This window comes from Rhopalosiphum padi, chromosome 3 (genome assembly GCF_020882245.1).
Source record: "Rhopalosiphum padi isolate XX-2018 chromosome 3, ASM2088224v1, whole genome shotgun sequence".
In the NCBI taxonomy this organism is placed as follows: Eukaryota; Metazoa; Arthropoda; class Insecta; order Hemiptera; family Aphididae; genus Rhopalosiphum; species Rhopalosiphum padi.
Genome location: NC_083599.1, coordinates 12,372,726 through 12,392,723, shown reverse-complemented (window position 1 = coordinate 12,392,723; position 19,998 = coordinate 12,372,726). Strand labels below are relative to the sequence as shown.

General features: G+C 26.9%; 1 protein-coding gene across 1 annotated transcript; it reads right to left on the bottom strand.

The window, feature by feature from the left end:
* Positions 1-1,441: 1,441 nt before the first annotated feature.
* Positions 1,442-19,740, bottom strand: LOC132926844 (neprilysin-2-like). Its single transcript, XM_060991252.1, has 12 exons — positions 19,627-19,740; positions 12,367-12,481; positions 10,603-10,733; positions 7,699-7,821; positions 7,329-7,568; positions 6,588-6,799; positions 4,993-5,384; positions 3,714-4,019; positions 3,517-3,613; positions 3,211-3,379; positions 2,419-2,669; positions 1,442-1,974 (listed from the first exon to the last, which is right to left on the bottom strand). The coding sequence occupies exons 2-12, from the start codon at positions 12,429-12,431 to the stop codon at positions 1,633-1,635; spliced, it is 2,328 nt and encodes a 775-aa protein (XP_060847235.1). The 5' UTR covers positions 12,432-12,481; positions 19,627-19,740; the 3' UTR covers positions 1,442-1,632.
* Positions 19,741-19,998: the final 258 nt, after the last annotated feature.

The window sequence follows — 19,998 nt, the reverse complement described above, 5'->3', positions numbered from 1 at the left end:
TAAATGATAAAGTTTTTTTTGTCAGTAATATGGGGAGTAAAATGTTATCAGCACTCCCACAAAATGAGACTGTTAATGTATGCATACTTTGAACAAGTGGTTTATGACGTTTATGTACACCTATATGGCTCTATATAATAATATATGATAAACAAGTTCATTTTGTGTTCACTATTTACTTTTAATACTTACGTGTACTTTTGGGTAACATATATAGTTCTAATAGTAGGTCCACAATATTTATACACCTATACTTCTGTTAGTGATTTATCCTGTAATAAATATCTTCTTCTCTGATAGCATTATTATATCATATATTGTAATAAGTCAGTTTATTAAAATAATAATCTTTATTGAATTTTTTTAGAAGCCATACGAAAAATAAGAAACTTTCAAGACGTAACAAATGCAGATATTGAAATGCAAATAAAAATATATTTAGCTGGGGCAGCATTTAGAAAAAAAATAATATTATATTTGTTATTGTTTTATTTTTTTTATATAAATTTACTAAGGGCAGTAAAAAAATTATGTTATATTATATGTTTAAAAAATGTATTTGTAAAAAGATAATAATTAAAGAAATACCTAAAATTAAAAGAAATATTAGTTAACATATTTCAAATTTGGTTGAATTTATTTATTCTAAATTATTCAATAATTATAATACATATCAAAATACACAGGAAATTTATGTATGCTTATTATATTTAAATATATCTGATATTATAATCAATACTATTAATATAATCGGTACTTCAAACAACAAACAAAATATTTCTAGGTAATGTAAAATTAGTAATTATAAATTATCAACAAAATATATTGTACTAATTGCAAATATGAAGAAAATAATTATAAAATAATTAAGAAGAGTTTTTATTTTGGCATCTATTAAAATATTTGTCAGAAGAATAACAATATAATAATATTAAAAAAAAATATAAAATATGTGTTTTTTTATATCATTATAAAAATATTATAATTGAAATTTAAAAATATGATTTTTTTCATATCATTATAAAAATGATATATTTCAAATGTTATTATAATATTTTCAAACCTGCCAAATAATAATACTATAATAATACAATTATATTATTGTAATGTATTTATATTCAATTAATAGTTATTGAGTAATATTATTTATTACATTTGTAACTTTATTATAATGTTATAATACTATTATTTTGCTACCTGGGTCGTGTGGATGTGTATGAACTCACTCATCTTGGGACATACCTACTGGCTATTGGAGTAACTGTTGCTGTTGTATGTAATTGTTTTAAACGACGTTGTATACACATCAGAAAGTCCAACGGCTAGTGGTTTAAAACAGCCGAATAAGTTATCGGAGTATTCCCAGCTACATAATAAGCCGTGAGTAAATATTAAAATATATAATCTTATTAAGGTTATCATCACAAAAAAGTTTTCTTAATTATGTCAATATTTTGTTTTTATTGTTAATTTCACTAATTTAATCTTTTCATTATGTGTAAAAAATACAAATTCACATTATGTTATATTATAATTATGTAACAGATTATTTATGCTCATAAGTACTATTCAAATAACGCTTTAAAAACAATAATTATAATATCCGCACGGTCAGAGGGTGGCCAACCAATTTCACCATATCTGACACTTTTTGACTGGATTCATGTAGGAGCCTGGCTTACACTGGAAGTCGTTGCTGAATTCTTCCAGGTTGGAAAGTGGGCCGATGATCCGAAAACGGTTGGGTGAGTGACTGCCGTTGATGACATCATATTTTAGTGTTTCCCGTGAGTACTTGTTGCACCGCATATTAGCAGTACTCAACCAAAACATCTGCTTCGGCGTGTACTTTTGTAGACCAGGTAGCCGGGGTTCAACGCCGTGTTGTTTGGTCCACGAGTTGTACGCGTTGTACGCTTCTTTGAAGCCACTGTTGTCCGCGATATTCTCGTCCTGCGTATTGCTGCCATTCAACTGCGGAAAATGTTCGTCGTTTCTATATTGTAAGTATATATAATAATAACGGTCGAGGTGACAATGGCTGAGATCCATGAAGGATCCACGGTTCCATTACGAAATTGTATGCAGTTATATGACGATGAAATTCGCAGAAATCGTCAGGCGCCACTACATTAGAAGCGCGTCTTCATTAACGTGTATTGTATATATATTATTAAATATTTAATGTGTAAAAATAAATAGTAATTTGTTAAAAATAATATATTTTATAAAGTTCTTTGGATCATTTAAATAATAAAGTCTCAGGTCATTTAAAAAAATAACAATGATAATTTATGTTTAAAGGGGTTTCGAGATACCAAAAGATAAAGTCTATATACGATAAATATATTGAAATGTTATGTTCGACACAAAAACGTTATCTTTCATTATTTAAGAAACTTTTTTTATTAGACGTACCTTGAGACCGACTTCTTGAGCCGTGTAATTTCCATACTGATTTTGGATGCACATCGCTTTCTCCAAGTAGCGATTCTCCACCTCCTTCGTCCACCAATCCACCAAGTTACCCTGCTTATCGTACTTTCTGCCATTGGTATCAAAACCATGGTTGATCTCGTGCCCAATTATCGTTCCAATTGCACCGTAATTCATGTACTGAGGACGATCGCTGGAGTAGAATACGTCTTGCAAGATACCAACGGGAATCTCTACAAATTTAAAATCGTTTATATTACAGTATTATAGTGGTTGTAATAATTTCTATATTTATGTACTTATTGTACTCATATCATGTACGTATAATATTACAATTTATAAATTATAACTATTGGTTTTCCAAAAAAAATCTCTTTAAAATACACAAATAGTTAATTATATAATTTAATGTGATAAAATTGTATTTAATATCAGGTATAAACAATTTATTTATTTTTAAATCCGATACATATTAAGTTTAGTAAACTCTATAACGTTTTCTTTCATATTTTAAATAAACCGTTTTGTAAACTTTGTTCCTGATAAGCCAGTAAGCCTATCAAAAACTGCGGATGGACTAAGAAAATAATTGTTTAATTGCGACTAAACTTTGTTGTTGTTATATTTTTTAGATATTTGAATAAATTATTTGTATGCATGATTTTTATTTAAAATTTATGTTTGAATTTTCAATAATTAGACATTACTGATTCACACTGAATAATTAAGAAGGTATACGCGTAATACTATAATATAAATAAAAATTGTATTCACCGATACTGTTTTCTTCAAAATAGTGAAACGCATTTACATTTGCCAAATCACTATGGGATATCCATTCTGATTTGTTAACAGGTTGCCTTAATTTGTTCATTATTAAATCGGTTTCAAATTTACAAACTTTTAATATTGATGTTAAAAAGTCTTTGTTGTCGAATTCAAGCTAAGAAATAAATAACCACACATAATTATTAACTAAATGCTTATAAAATAATTTTTAAAAGGTTTAATTATAATATTATAACATATAATAATCTCCTATGCATTCTAGTTCTAGTTAGATTTTATATAATAAATTACATTTTCATAATACGCATTTAACTTGTTATCGTCCAATAATTCATCAGGATATGCAATGTGATTGGTTATCGATTTTGCTTTATCTATCGCGTTTTTTCTTTATGTAATGAAAACAAAAAAAAAAATTATTAAGTTGTCATAATCATTTGTATTATCGAAAATGATACAAATATTATGATTTTAAAGTTAAAATTTACCTCGTTTCATCGTCCAACCAATCAATTGACGATAATATTTTGTACTTTTCCTCCCTGATACCCTTCACCATTTCTAAAATATTGTTTTTATAATGTTCATCGTAAAACTGTCTTACGTACAACGACATAACAGGAAATTGAAAATATTCATAAATTATATCCAAACATTCCCTCCATCTGGATTGTGTGTTACTGTTGCCATCGTTTATTGTATTCTCGTAGTCCAACTGTCTTTTTCTTAATTTTTTAGTTAGAAGTGAGACAGAATCCATGATAGCTCTCCAAAACACGTAATTTGCTTGGACCCTGACGGTAAAATAAAATTTAAGTCTGTACGGTTAAGGGGTATTTCCTGCATTTTTAAATTGGTGTATATATTGAATATTTTTATAAAATGTTGGAGGACAATTTAATATTTATTCAAATTATTATTCACTATTTCATAGTTATTACAATAGTTATGGGGCATACTCAGACAAATAAATGGCGGAAACTACACAACAACGAACTGTGATTAATTTTTCAGCGACCAAATATACTGAAAGAGATTTAAAAAAAGAAGATTGGTTTAGGCAGTACATGCCCGGAGAAAGCATGGTTTGGTAATAAAATAATTATTGAGGAAAATCCAGTAGGAAAGACATCACGATTAAGAGGAGAAGACTGCGTCAAAAAGATGCTGAGACAATGAAACCAAATAGTCGTTGACAAAAAATAGCAAAAGATAGATGTTGGCAGTGCCTATGTTTATTTAGCAATATGATTTGATATGAAACCAAAGAAGAAGAAGAAATTATTTTCAAATATTTTGACGCGTAGATAATTGATTATTAGTGCTTTCATTATACAATTGAATGAGAATACTACTTAGGAGAAAATAACACATATTTGTTTTTAAATATAATAATATTTAATATGAATTTACAAACAAATAACAAAAATTAAATTTTTTTTTTTTCTAAACCACTTTATCGTTTATATTATTTTAAATACAAATAATATCGTATTCGAAGAACTGATTAACCACTTGAAAGTTTAAATTGTTTCTTTTCTTCTAAGTAGCTGTGATTGATTAAGTTTTTACCTTTCTTCTACAGTTCTTACAGTAAATATTTGGAAATATTACTTCCTTAATTCATTTTAATGATCCAATAATACTGAATTATCATTACAATAATATGTCAATATATGTGTAATACGAAGAAAAAATAAATAAAGCATATTTTTACTCCTTATTAAATCAACTTAAAACCTAACTTATTGCTTGTATAACATTTACCTTTTGGGTGTTTTACTTAGTAGAATTTCGAGGTCCGACAAATATTTCGGCGAGGTTACAACTATAATCTCGTCCTGTCGTATAGTCATCGGGTTCAAAATATTGTTCAGGTACTCTTGCCATGGTATGCTTGGGAACCTTTGTTGTAAATCGGAGATATTCATCGGGTGGTAAAGCTCAGTGGCGTTCTTGCGCTTTTCCGATGGCAGCGATATCTTGGCCAATTCTATCTCGAAATCCAATGACTCTCTCAGCTCTGTGATTGCCTGTGGCCTGTAAGCGTCAAACAGCTCCGCAATGTCAACCATGTATTCATAGTATGCATTCACGAATTTGTTCGAGATGCCCATCACCAGGTATTTTTGTTGGAGACCCAGAATCGCTTGGTCCAGCTGAAATATTGTTAAGATGCAAAAGATACCGTTAAACCCATTATTATTGTTTTAGGTCAACTTGTACGGTACATTAAAAATATTAAAAAATCAGGTTAGGTCACGTATTGTACATTTTTTACGGTAGGATAAAAATTTAGATTGCAGAACGTGGACCACTTTGTGCTATGCCATACATATAGTATAAAGTATATACTAAAATTTAAGAGCCAGTCAAAAGCCAAGAAAAATTATATTAATATAAGTAATAAGTTATTAATGTTATTTCTAATAAAGTAATAATATTATAAAGTTCTATGAGATTTAAAAATTATTTGTTTTCTAATAGTTCCTATTTTAATTCCAAATAGGAGATATGATTTTGGTTATAACCCAAAAAGCTTATTGTTATTGTAATTTCTTAATATTTAAATTTAAAAAAATGTAATTATTGTTACTAATGTTGATTATAACTTATAAGTATTTAATATTATAACTTGTTTATGTTGTAAGCATTTTTATTTGAATATTTATATAAACGGGCGAAGCCCTATACAATAGTTTAAAGCAAAGAACAATTTAAAATTTAAACAACATAATATATAAGTTTAAACATGATAATAATTCAAATATTGCACTTATATTTCCATTAATTATTAATACATATCTTCTCTACATATCTTAATCTTTGTTAAACCCAATATACCCATAGTTAATATATTTTTCAAATATGTATTTTTAACATAATATAATAGTGTATGTATTGAAATCAGTAACCTGTGGTGGAAATTATATCAGTCAGAGAAAACTCGATTGTGAAATATTTTAACTGTAGACATTTAAAATAATATGCCAATAGAAAATATTTAAATATTAAATTAAATAAACAACAAGTTTCCATACGTTATTTCTTCATGAATTCAGACATATTTGTATGAATATATACTTTATAGTAATGTAATGATGAGCAACATATTATATACATAACATATTATATTTTATATGGTAAAAAGTTTGCACATTCTAAAATGCACATTTTTACTTGGCTGTACAAAGTTTCTTATTTTTTCCCCCATTTTTGCAATATAAATAATGGAACATACAAATTATCCGTTTAATCATTATTACACATAACGTTAATGATTGTTTTTGTTTGATGTCAAATAATGATACTATATTTTTATTTTATTTTATTATATTGTATTATTAAGTAAACCAGCTTACTTCAATAATTCTCATCGTATTGTTTTTTAAATCTTCATTGATGTAGAAGCTTATAAAATAGTCAATACTATAGCCCACCATTCTGAACTTGTACACGCTTTCCATCCACGTGAACTTAGTATCGTCCCATTTTGAGCTTTCCAACACCGGCCATCCGCCGAGGTTTTTTATTATTTTTTTGATCGATTCCAAATCATCTTCTTCTATGGTTTCTTTTAACATACATTTTATAGCGATTAGAAAAAAATTATCTCAAAAACACGTTTAGCGTAACTACGTATTTGTTCTTTATTTTTTTATTTTCCCGATTATTAAGAAATGTACTGGACAATTGTTTTATCCGACCCACTAAAGTACCAATTACCTATATTCAATTTGCTACCAAAAATCACATCTCAATGAGTCACAAGGGTTACAATCGAGACATATTTTTACTTTCCAAATTATAATGACAAAAAAAAAATTAGAATCGTGTAATTGTTTCCATATGTTATTATTTCGATACAAAGAAAAAATATCTATTTGATGATATAATAAATTTAAAAATTACAAAAAAATGTAAAACACAATTTGTGTCTATTTCATGAACTTAAATTTGACTTACACGATATGATACACATAGTAGGTATATCGTATATGAAATGAATATCTATTTCATGAAAAATACGATTACATTTAGTCACCGTAAGTGAATCCAACAACTGTTTAATATTAACTTTTTTAATTTTTACGTCATTTTACCTGTGTCCATGCAAAACTTATACAGTAATTTTGCCATTTTAAACGGTTTCTGTTCATTCCAATAAATGGGTTCGGTGATGACCATTAGCAGCTTGTTCCGCATATTGTTGTCGTTCCTTGTGTAGTGTGACGTTAATCCGGAATCGATAGCAATATGTTTTTTAAAATTACCACAGGCGAACTGATAGAAATCATCACAAGGATCTACTGATAGATCCATATTTTTGATTACAGAAGCCGCTATAAAGTTATACATTTAAAGCATATTATAGAAATATTTTTACCAATTTAATAATAAAAACACTGTATGTGTTCAATTTATTATAAGTTCGTAATCGATCGAATCTTATAGCAAATAAATTATGTTTACCAGCCTTTACACAGCCGGCGGTGACACAAATGGTGTTATTTATTTCGTATTCTTTATTCTCGTACAGACTTCTTGTTTTGCGATTGATACCATTATTTTTAGCTGATATTGACGGAAGGCTCTCTGCGGACGTATAGAATCAGTAAAAAATATTATAGTTGTATAATACATTTTTTTATTTTGTAAAAAAATATAATGAAAAACTAATACTCAAATATTTAACAAAATCTTTTAAAGATTAATAATTAAAAAAAAAAAAAATACAATGTTCTATAAAATAATAAAACAAACACACCAACACACCTTAGAACGGTTCTATTGAAGGTACCATTTACCTACAATGTTTCTCACAACTTAAACTCAAATTTTAAAAATATACAGTTTATTTATATTTTATACATTTTCATTTGTTTTTAATTCCTTTTTTTCTGTTCGTCATATACTCATGTTCTTTTATTGAAAAATGGAAAACTGTTACATCACGGTATTATACTCTTCGTCTAACCTTATTAATTCTATTTTTTTTTTAAACAACCACTCGTATTTGTACGTATAAATAAATATAAACATATTAAAAAAAATTATTTATATTTAGTGTAATTTATTGTGTCTCAACTGTAGATAATAAATAGTAATAATAATATAATATATTACATATTATGTATGGTGTATGATATTTGTGTGTGTGCAAAAGCAATAAGTTAATTAAAAAATTAAAATAAATATTACCTATATAGTGAAATACACAGATGCACAAAGTATAGGAAATATTTTGCTTTTTGCATTTCACCATAAACTATTATTATTTTAATAAGTAGCTATTACAGTAACATCTAAAACCAAGTGTAGCAAAGCTTATTAAACAATCATTGAGATTCTATATTTTATGTTTTCTTTATGAAATCTCAATTGGAAAACTGAAAAAATACTTCACTTAAGTAAATTCTTAGCTCAATTTTTAAAGTAAGTACTGTTTGAATAGGTATCTTGAGATTTTTAAAAATTCAAAATATGATAACCTAAAAAAAATCATAAAATTATATTGTCTAAAACTACATAATCTAGTTTCGTAATAGTGGTAATACAATCTAAAAACCTAAAATCCTGTATTTACTAATAGTGTAACACGGATAGAAATTATAGAATATTATTATGTAATGGTAAAAAGCTTAATGAGTAAAATATAACAATTTTATAGTATATGTATATTTAAACATTATTTTTAGTAATTCAAATATAAAACACCTATGTAGAATATTTTACAAACTTTACTTGTCTCATTATTTAAACGCCCAAGTTTAATCAAGTTTTACATTATAACCTACCAAAGTTTATACAGATTACAAGTCAAACAATTAATAAGTACAAAATAAGTTTCGATGATCAGTTTTCAAGATTTAAAGTTTGAACCACTACGGGTTAAAAGTTAATTAGAAGTTAGAATAGAAGTTAGAAATTAATTAATAAAATAGAAAGATAATATTTACATTTAGATTTTAACACCTCTAAATTATATTTTTTATAGAATTGTATAAATAAAATAAAATAATTCTTTATATAATTACATATAGTTTTGGCATTGTTATAAATTATTGTTTAATAAAATAATAAACATGAAATGTTTCATTGAGAAATGTATATGACATATGTATTATAAAGACTATAGAGGTTTAACCGGTTTCTGTGTATTTTGTACAACAAAAAAAAAGCGTTCAAAATATTTGTATAGGTATACTATTATCGATAAGATTCAAACATGTATATTATTAATGACGAATATTGTTTACGATTATAAATGTATTATTTTGTAGTATATTAAATGATTCACAAGATTATTGTTTTATGGTAAATCAAACCAGAAAATATAAGGCACTTACAAAATCATAAATAGGTTCAACAGAAATAATACCAAATATTATACGACTTAAACGAGAGTGAAGATAAGTTAAAGAATAAAAGAAAATATAATATACGTACACGAAGAATTTATATTTATTTGTGAACTTTCGTTCATATATTCGTTTATCAATTTCGACCCTACTTGTACAACCAACACATACACCAGCAATAAACCAAGTTATGGTAAAATACTATGTTACAATATAAATATATTATGTCCTTTGCTATGTGTATATTATTAAAAATATCAAGAGGTAGTCTTCCGTCCGTTATATATATTTAATACCAAATATGTATATTTACCCAAGTATATTATATTTAAATAATGTTAATTGTTAATCACAATAATTCAAAAATATTTATTTATTTATTTTTTTGAATTTAATATAATAAAAATAAATTACAATAATTATTGATGTAATATTAATATCCAAATAAAATAATAAAGTATAAACGACATGCAAATAATTATTACTTAACACGATTAGCGAGTAGGCAATATGACTGTAAGTAACGTGGCCGATAAAATCGGTAACTTGTCAATGGTACTTAAAGTTTAAAGTTTATAACGATTTTTGGGAAATAATGATTAATGGTATTAAAGGGGGTTTCCACTTTACGCGTTCGTGTACGTACATAAAAATTCTTTGCTGTGACCGTTTGGTATCCACGGATAACTCTGCAGATGTAACAGAGTGATTATACAATTTAACCACACACGATTAACCAGTAACCACGCTACTGTGTTATTGAACTTGGCTTAACATTTTTTATGTACACGTCATAAATAAATAATAATATAACACTATATAGTTACCTAATTTAACCATTGTGAAATGTTTGTGTGGGGGGGGGGTCGTTCACGCGAACGCTACTCTGTATAATGGAAACCCGCCTTTTAAACCACAGCCCACGGGTAAACCTTATTTTATCGCCATAACTGTTTGCGCTTGTTATGTTATTGCAGGGTTTTATTAATTAAGCATTAAATTGTTTTCATCTTACCCGTGTTATTGCAGCCGTGGTTCAAGTACATCATGGTCAAAGCTAGAAAAGCGGACGCCAATAGCATTCCCGCGGTGGCGACGGTCAGATATCGTTCCTTGTTCGTCCTTCTCTTCCACCATGTCGGTTTTCTGAAACAGAACGAAAATCCATTAGTCTAAGATAAACAAATGTTATATTTGATGTAAGTAGGTTTCTATACATATACTGATGAATATTAATTTATTAATAACAGATATTCGATTTTTATTCAATTTCTGTACGATAAATTTTTGTTGAAATATAAAAAAATGAGTACAAGATTTCTCATAACATATCAATATACCATTATAACAATTAAAAAAATTTAATATAAAATATTTAAAAATGATCATTGATCATATTCACGAATTTTGTAAAAATTGCAAGTATCTACAGATTCTACATTTAATCATTTTTGAATCACAACAAAATATCAATAATTTTTTAAAGAAAATAATCCATGTAAAAATTTGAACTTCAAACGCTTATCAAAATTAATGGGACTTTCCTTTAAATAGCTAAATTATACTATATGTAGAAAAAATAGAAAATATATCTTCTATCTTGTTTTAATTTTTTAAATCGTAATCTTAGATATAAAATGAAATAAATACATTTTTTATGATTTTCTATCTATACAATGATTTGCAAATTTTTGAGATTTTATATGTTTTACATAATTCTAACTTAAATGTTTATTATAAAAAAGAATTTTCGATATTTTTAAATTAGTTGAAAAACTATTTTTGAAGAATTTTATATGACATATTATAGAAATTTGGCTCAGCAAAAAATTTTTATTTACATTTTTAGAAAAAAAAAAACCAAAACAAATTAAAAATTTTATAACAGCCCAAATATTGAGTTACTATACTGTAATTGAGAGCGACATAAACATTTGGTGAAAATGTTGAGTACCTAATATTGTTCGTTTTAAAATATATCAAAAAAATATAATCGATTTGCGTAGCAATTGTATTGAATTTATAATAATATGTTTTTATTAACGTATGAATACACGATAAGTAGTAGACAAAATTCTTTGATTTTCAACTTTGAGAGTGGTTTTGTACAGTAAGTCAGATAAAGATTCTAGTTTATTCTTTAAAGAAATCAAAATTAAAAAATGTCAGTAATTTTTATTATAACTAAAAAAACATAAAAATGGAATAAAGGAAAAACTGGAATTTTTGCGCAAATTCAGTTTTTAACAAATTCGGTTTTTTTTGTGCAACTCGAATAATGCAAAACGAATACTTTGAGTTTTCACCAAATATTTATATGATTATTTTTTATACATCATGCTTCATGCTGTATAATTTAATAATATTTCGACTCAATAAATATCTTAAAAGCATATATATTGCTATAATAACATATTATAATCATCATAACTAGGTATGTCAGCAATCAAATGATACGCGTCGCGTACTACGTCATCCGCCGAGGATTCGTTATCAGTATTCAATACATTCCAAACACCCGCAATCCCGCTAAAAATAAAATCCTTGGCGGCCGACGTCACGTTCTATTAGAATAATCTGGGTTCGCGTATTAATATACTATATAGAAACGGTAAAGTTGCTTACATACCTTTAGTTAGTTAATCATGATAATCATCGTATGTTATTATAGTAATATTATATTATAATGTCTGTGATGGGTAATGAGATGTAATGATGATATTGTATATTACTCACTTATACAATAACTATTAATTATTAATTAACATTTTATACTTACTCAATCACTAAGACCGGTTGATCGGTCATTTTAAGTGCTGACGATGACGTATAATATATTGTCATTTCTTATAGACGAATTTGCAGTACGTGTGGTTGATGGGTCTCCGCTATATCTACCGGTAATAATATATGATGTTTAAAAATATAATATTTGAATTCGGCAGATTCTGATTCGTATATACTCGTATTTTGTTCAATTATACTAAGTCTTATATTATATTTTGGTGTAGGTGGGTTATTGAATGTTGGGCGACTAACAATAATTACAATAATTATTTATCATACCCAATAACACTTACATGAAAAATGATTATATAAGCTGAGACGGTCTATCAACTTATACATATATCACTAAGTATACTTCATGATACGTTTTAGATTCTGAATAGAGCGACAAAAGCATTTATTTTGCAATGATGTTTTTTTTTTTAAACTATTATCTGCCATCACATTTTGGATAATAAAAATGATTTGAAATTAAAAAGTAGGGGTTGATTCTGGTAGAAATTTGGAACTAGCTGTCGGCATTTTCAATTTTGGTCGGTCGAAGTAATTCTCAGTAATTTTTCTAACTTTCAACAAAATGTTGTTTGATCTAACCTTTAGCGTAACTCAAAAACAAAAAACCGTATATACTTGAAATTTTCATCAAATGTTTATACTAGAATTTTCTTTTTACGGCAACATTCTTAAAATATTTTCAATATTTTTAAGCTATGTAAAGGCATGGTAGCTACCGAAAAGCTTAAAAAGGCATGAGAAATTTTCAATTTTTTTTTTTCAATAAATATTGACAAAATCATAAAAAATATACACAATTTTTTTATACGTATTTGAAGTTAAAACTTGAACGAAATTGCTTATTTAAAAGTAAATGAAGATATTAATTATTTTGTTTTAATTTAAAATTTTAAAACCATAATTGTGAGAATCAATTTTTTTTGTATATTATATTATTATATATTTTACTACACGCAATGACATTATTAATTTATTTAAGATATTATCTATTTATAGTATAAACTTATTTTTACTGGTTTACGCCGTTTACGGTATTTACAGAAATATTTTATTACATTTTTTATTTTATAAGTTTATATAATATGGTAAAAATATGTATAATAATATTAGGTAATAAAAAAATAAATACATTCTTTTTGGATAAATTTATATCAACGTACCGTATTGTTAAAAATAAAATAAAATAAAATAAATTATTTAAATAGTTACGTAGATACACCAAGAAACCATATGAAACATAGTTTGTGATATTATTGTTGACAGTCTGACTCCGCTCATAATCGTTTTTCGTATACAATGATTTATCATTGAATTCGAATTTAACACGCCCATAATGGCCATAATAGTGTCCTAATCAACACTTAATGTACAGCAAACCTACGGTACCCACTTGCCTGCCGTTTTTATATTTTTAAGTTAAATTTTTAAATTAAAATCGATCCACGACCATTGGACGTGACAATACTTTAAATTTTAAATTTTAGCACACAGTTGGTGATACTCGCTTACTTACTTTTTTTAAATTTATAAATCATTGAATATATATGCGTATATAACCTATTGGGTTATATACTTTTTTGGAGTGTTAACAAGGAATGCTCAGATTTTTATAGTTCTTTTGACTTAATTTAGTTTAGACAATTTTTTGTTCCGTTCTTTCTTCTACTGACAAAATATATCCATTGCGATTAGGTACTTTGTTTATGTCACGATAGAGATTAGTTGTAAAAGCATTAAGGAGTATAAGATAGGCGAGTTTGACAGCGTTATCCGCTCGTTCGTTTTACATTATATTACAGTGACCAGAAATCTATATATGTATTTAATTTATTTTAATTACTAGTATTATGGTAGGTTGATTTAATCTTTGCCGTGTAAATTGTATTTATTATATTATTAATATTTCAGTCTTATTACGAGTTATAATATTTATTCATAACATTGTTATAACCATTCAAGTCAATACCTTATCTTACTATAAAAAGGTATTTAAATTTAATATAAAAAATAATTTATTTTTTTGTTTTATTATGAACTACTGTAAGAGTAGAGATATGATTTTAATTATAAAATTTAATTTAATTTTGTTTTCCGAAGTTACATAATGCTGTTATTATATTATAGCGATTGAAAATCGTAGGATTTAACTGTCCAATCAGCTCATAACAGTTTATCACAACCATTACGATACATATTTATTATAAGTATATATAATATATTACGGCCGTCGGCCGATGTGGCCAATGTGGACCTGCCCGGGCAATGTTCACCGCGAATACAAACAGAGTAATAAACTATGATATTATTGATATTAATTATTTGTTTTATTAAACTTTAACATATTACGCATATTTTGAAACAATTATACTATTTAAGGTTTTCCCATATGGCCATATCGGAATGATAAAAGTATAGTAAAACCTCATTTGACCCCATTTGTCTAGACTAGTCTAGCTAGAATTTGCTTAATAAGTATTTAAATTTATAATTACGATTCTTCGTTATTTTGTTTAATCCGCACTTTCATTACCCACTACAATCAGACCGGATTATTGATGTTCTATACTGTAATGGCTATCTTGATATAACTAGTCAACAATATATTTATATTTAATTCTACGCATGACAGCAGTTTAAAAAGAAAACACACAAGTGTTAGTAGATATTAAAGACAACAATTAAATAAAATAAGTAACAATTATTGATAATACCGTACAATTAAAGTGGCGAACGGAAAGGCATGCAATGAATTATAGTCGAAATAAAATATACATATTTTAAAATTAAAAACGAAACATTTTGTGGTCCGAGTCAAATATTTAACTTACACTACACTTGGACTAAAAATCTAGGAGACTAGTGTCCGAGTTAATTTTACGCGTGATTATAGGTTATTTATGAACGATAATCATTGATATTTTCAACTAACCAATCGAGATTTTGTACTTTACAAGACACTAATTCGTACGTGCGTAGGTAGTATTAATTGAGTGCGGCTTGCTCTAATCGCAACGTATTAAAATCCTTTTTACCTAACCTTTCTAATTTAGGAGGACAAGGATATAATCGGCGTACTTGTACAGTAAAGTTGTGCGCAGCTTTGCAAAACAAATATAAATGCAAGTGTGGTACAAATAAATAGGTAATAATAAAAATAAAATGATCAATATTATTATGTTTGTACTTGCAGTTCACATTGACCGGTATATTCCAAATTTCCCGTAACACACACACATATATATATATATAATATTTCATGTGTTTTCGATTTAAAATTAGAAGTTTTTAAAAACTAAAAATGTTTATTTTAAGTTTTTTTAAAAAATACTTGTACATGATTTTTATATAAATACTATATAATATTCCCGTACAAAATGCATCCATGTTAAATTTTGTTACCTAATAATAACATTTAGCGTAACGCGTGTATGTAAAAATTGTTTTTGGTGTATTGGTGTATACACGATATTTCTGAGTTTCCGGCGTATCGACTTTACAAAGCTGTTTCGCTCAGCGTTGCCTGTGCAAATATTTTTGACTATTTAAAAGCAGCATTTTTAAAAAAATATTTTTTCGCACGGATGACCGGTGTCAGACCAAATATTTGTTAAAAAGTATTCCTCAAAAGTTCAAAGTTGTTATCGATTTTCTAATATTTCTTTGTAAACTATATTATTCGTATTTATGATCAGGTCTATATATGTATAAAATAAATAGTTTTCTGAGCTTATGCGGGAGAAAACAACATAGCAGTTATCCCCGTGCACTTCGTTGCCCATTAAAATTAAGCCTCTTATGTACGTTCAACTTTGTTCAATTCGTTATTTATACTCGTCGTTTACAGACCAATTGGCAAAATTCCTTTTGTACATTTATGTGCGCATTTGTAGATTATTTAAAAAATTAATAACTTCACTGTTAATTAACTTATATAGAATCGGAAATGGGCGTAAAACCTTTTCCGCTCGATCGAAATCGTGGTGCTACACTGCTACATCGCTGTACTTCGATTTTAGTGTACCTATATAAAATAATATTAGTTCACTTGTAAATCGCTGATGTTTTTAATAGATTTTTATAATCATTATTTTAAAATCAACTAAAAAAAAAAAAAAAACCAAGTTAATGCAATATTGACAATAAATTCGTCTGTAGTTGTATTAACTTTGACTTTGCTAGGCAAAAAAAAATAGATAAAGAGTGGTTTCCTAGAACATTAGCACGTGTTTCAGTTATCGTTCAGTAAGAGTTTTACAGTCATAACATACGCGAATTTATATTATATTATTGTATCATTTTATATTCGTAGTTAATTATACCTTCGTATAGTTTAATATAAATAATATAATTACAAATGCCAAAATTAAAATTGTCGACGGCTTGTACAATAATTTGGTCATGATGTTTTTTCTGCCGTCAGATTAGTGCGTTATTCTGTTAGATATGCAACGTATAAGTTGCCGCGAAAAACAATTATGTAATCGACAACCGTAAGATAATATTATTTATGAAGAGAGTAACATAAAAATGGATCAAACCTAACGGGGCGGGGCACATTGGTGGCGTCCGGTAAAAAAGCTATAAACGAATTGCGTCCCACTGTATTCGTTAGGTAGTGGAATTATTGCTTTCACGGGCTCTGATATTATTATTTTTCTATGTAACGATATATTACGCAATATTAAAAATATGATCATATTTCTTCGATTCTTGGCCGACAAGCCGTTGTTTATCATCATCGCGGTTATTAAAAACCCGCGGCTATGCTACAAAGTCTATACATTATATACCTACCATATCGATTAGGCTTTATATGTTCTACCAAACTGATATAAAATACTTGATAAGGTACGGCGTTATTATAAGTACTATGTATATTATATTATAATTTATTATTTATTTAATAATTGGTTGGAACCCGTGATTAAAATATACGAATTTCATCGCTGATGTGTTGAGAGGCAATGCGTTTATACCTTTTTTACTCATATGATGATGTTCTCCCCAAAACGAAATGTATTACAAACGCTGTACAATAAAAATTAATACAGTTTTTATACTGCAGGCACAACCGATACACAGGTCGGAATAATTATTAGATTTAACTCACACATTTTTGACGTATAATATTCCGTTAAAAATCCCCGAAAATCTTAGTTATATAATTTTTTGGAAAATAATATATAACCAATAAACTAACGCTTGACTATATACGCTCTACATTAAGAGGACGTTATACCCGCATGCGTTGTCTCTGTCTTACTAATGTAGATCAGTAGATCATAGCAAATGTTCGTTTTGCAGAACACATTTTGTGATGTTAGCTTTAATATTAGAGTCAATTTACCTATTATCAAGTTTAAAGGTAATAATGTTATCTAGGGCATTTCATATAGGTTTTTATTGATATATTTTAATTTTTAAGCGAGCCACGAGCATTTTAAAGTTTTAATATTTTACATAACCATAACTCACTTAAAAATTAAGATATCAATAAAAGCCTATGAGGTGCCCTAGATAATATTATTACCTTTAAATTTGATAATAGGTAAATTTACCGTAATATTAAAGCTAACATCAAAAAATGTGTTCTGCTGAACGAAAATTTGCTATGGCCTACATTAGTAAGACGACAGAGACAACACATGCGGGTATAACGTCCTCTTAACGAATAAAATAAATAACACCAGTAATATATTTGTTACGATGAGAAGACGGATGTCAGTCGTTTGTCATGTTTTCAATGTTATAATAGGTAGATTACGATTTTACGAATAGATAGCATATTTTTATTAAACTCTGATATATTAGAAAAAACAAACCGTAGCGCAATTTACTGTAAAATTGTTGATAAGACTTTATCGATGTTATATTATAGCCTCGTGGAATAATGACGATAATATATACGATAATATTGTAACGTTCAGTGTAAATTAGTTTCATTAATTTAACCATTGATCAGTATTCATATATTATTTATTATTTCGGACGTGCTACGCGTAGCTGCGTAAGTGTGTGAAAGTATCACGGCACCACCATATATCTTAAATTATAATTATTATTTAGTAATACATATAAGTAAATATTTTAATGAAATTATCAATTATATCGCCTTTACGGAAATTCGACAAATAAACCAATAAAATAATTATAGTAGACGTTCATTAAATAAATACCAAATTAACAAGATTCTCAAAAATGTATATATATGCAATTATATGCATTATGTTCAAAATATGCAAAAAAAATTTTACTATTTAATCAAGAATAAGCCAAATCGTGGACATATCTGACAACTGATCAATTTGGACTTAAGGAAAAAACGTGTAAATGCATAGAAACCCTTAGTAATAACTATAAATAATAAGGTATGTTATATTAATTTTTTGTCAATGAAAATATAGCATTCATATTCATTGTATTATTAATATTTAATTACCATAATATTATATGATATTTACGTGTATATCATATAATTGATTTAACTTTTAAGTTTTAAGTCAAAACCGACTTACCGTCGAACAATGTGAATAAGTTCTTAGGCTATGGTATAAACAGACAATTGTTTAAAATTAATATAAATACTTTAAGAATGTCATTGTGTAGTACCTATATTAAATATAATAATAAATGTTAAAGTTATAAGGTTCCAAGAATAGTATTTTTGAATCACAACAAAATAAACATAAAGCAGTTATTTTATTTGACTAAACTTTAACTTTTAACATTTATAAAAGAAAAATTGCTTAAAATTTAAATTAAATGCTTTTACATTTTATAAAATATTTAGGTATCAGTATAAACAACTTATGAAGAGTCTTAAACTTAGAGAGAGTGGTTTTTATGACGGCAATAAGTGTCACATAGTTGACCTCAAAAATAAAAATTGGGCAAGTATTTAAAAATTATTAATTGTGAATAACGAATATCTATAATGACGCTACTGAAAATTATTCAAATAAAAAATAAACGAAATATGCATTTTAAAAAATTCATTAATTCGTATAGGTATACAAGTTTATTTTAGCTCCACAACAAAGGTCACAGATACAAGCTATGCTTACAGGGAGTATTGCATATTATTTATTTGTCTTATTTTTAAAATATTGTGTTCCTTATTTGCAAAATAAATATATTATATTATTATTATATTATATAAGATTCGCATAAAAATACGTTTCACCATTAATAAATATTTTTGAAATGCATAATAAAAATTAATATACTATTTACATACCTATATTGTTGTAGATTTAAGTAAACTTAATCCGTCGAAGCACACTAGACGATCGCGAAATGCAATAAATTTCGAGACACAATATCCACGTGCTTTTATATATATCTCACTGACACAATGATGAGATAATATTAATATAAAATCCCCACCCCCCAACGAGTACGCCCACGTGGTCATCTTATCTGTTTGAATATTTTTCAAATAATATGTGTCGTGTAGTTGTGTGAATGAGGTTATGATATTATACACCATATTATGTATATTTATATATTATAAAGTCAAATATTGTTATAAGTGTGACATATATAATTTTATTACCATGTTTTATGTTATGGTTGTACTAACGGAGGGATGGGGGTTTGAGGATCAAAA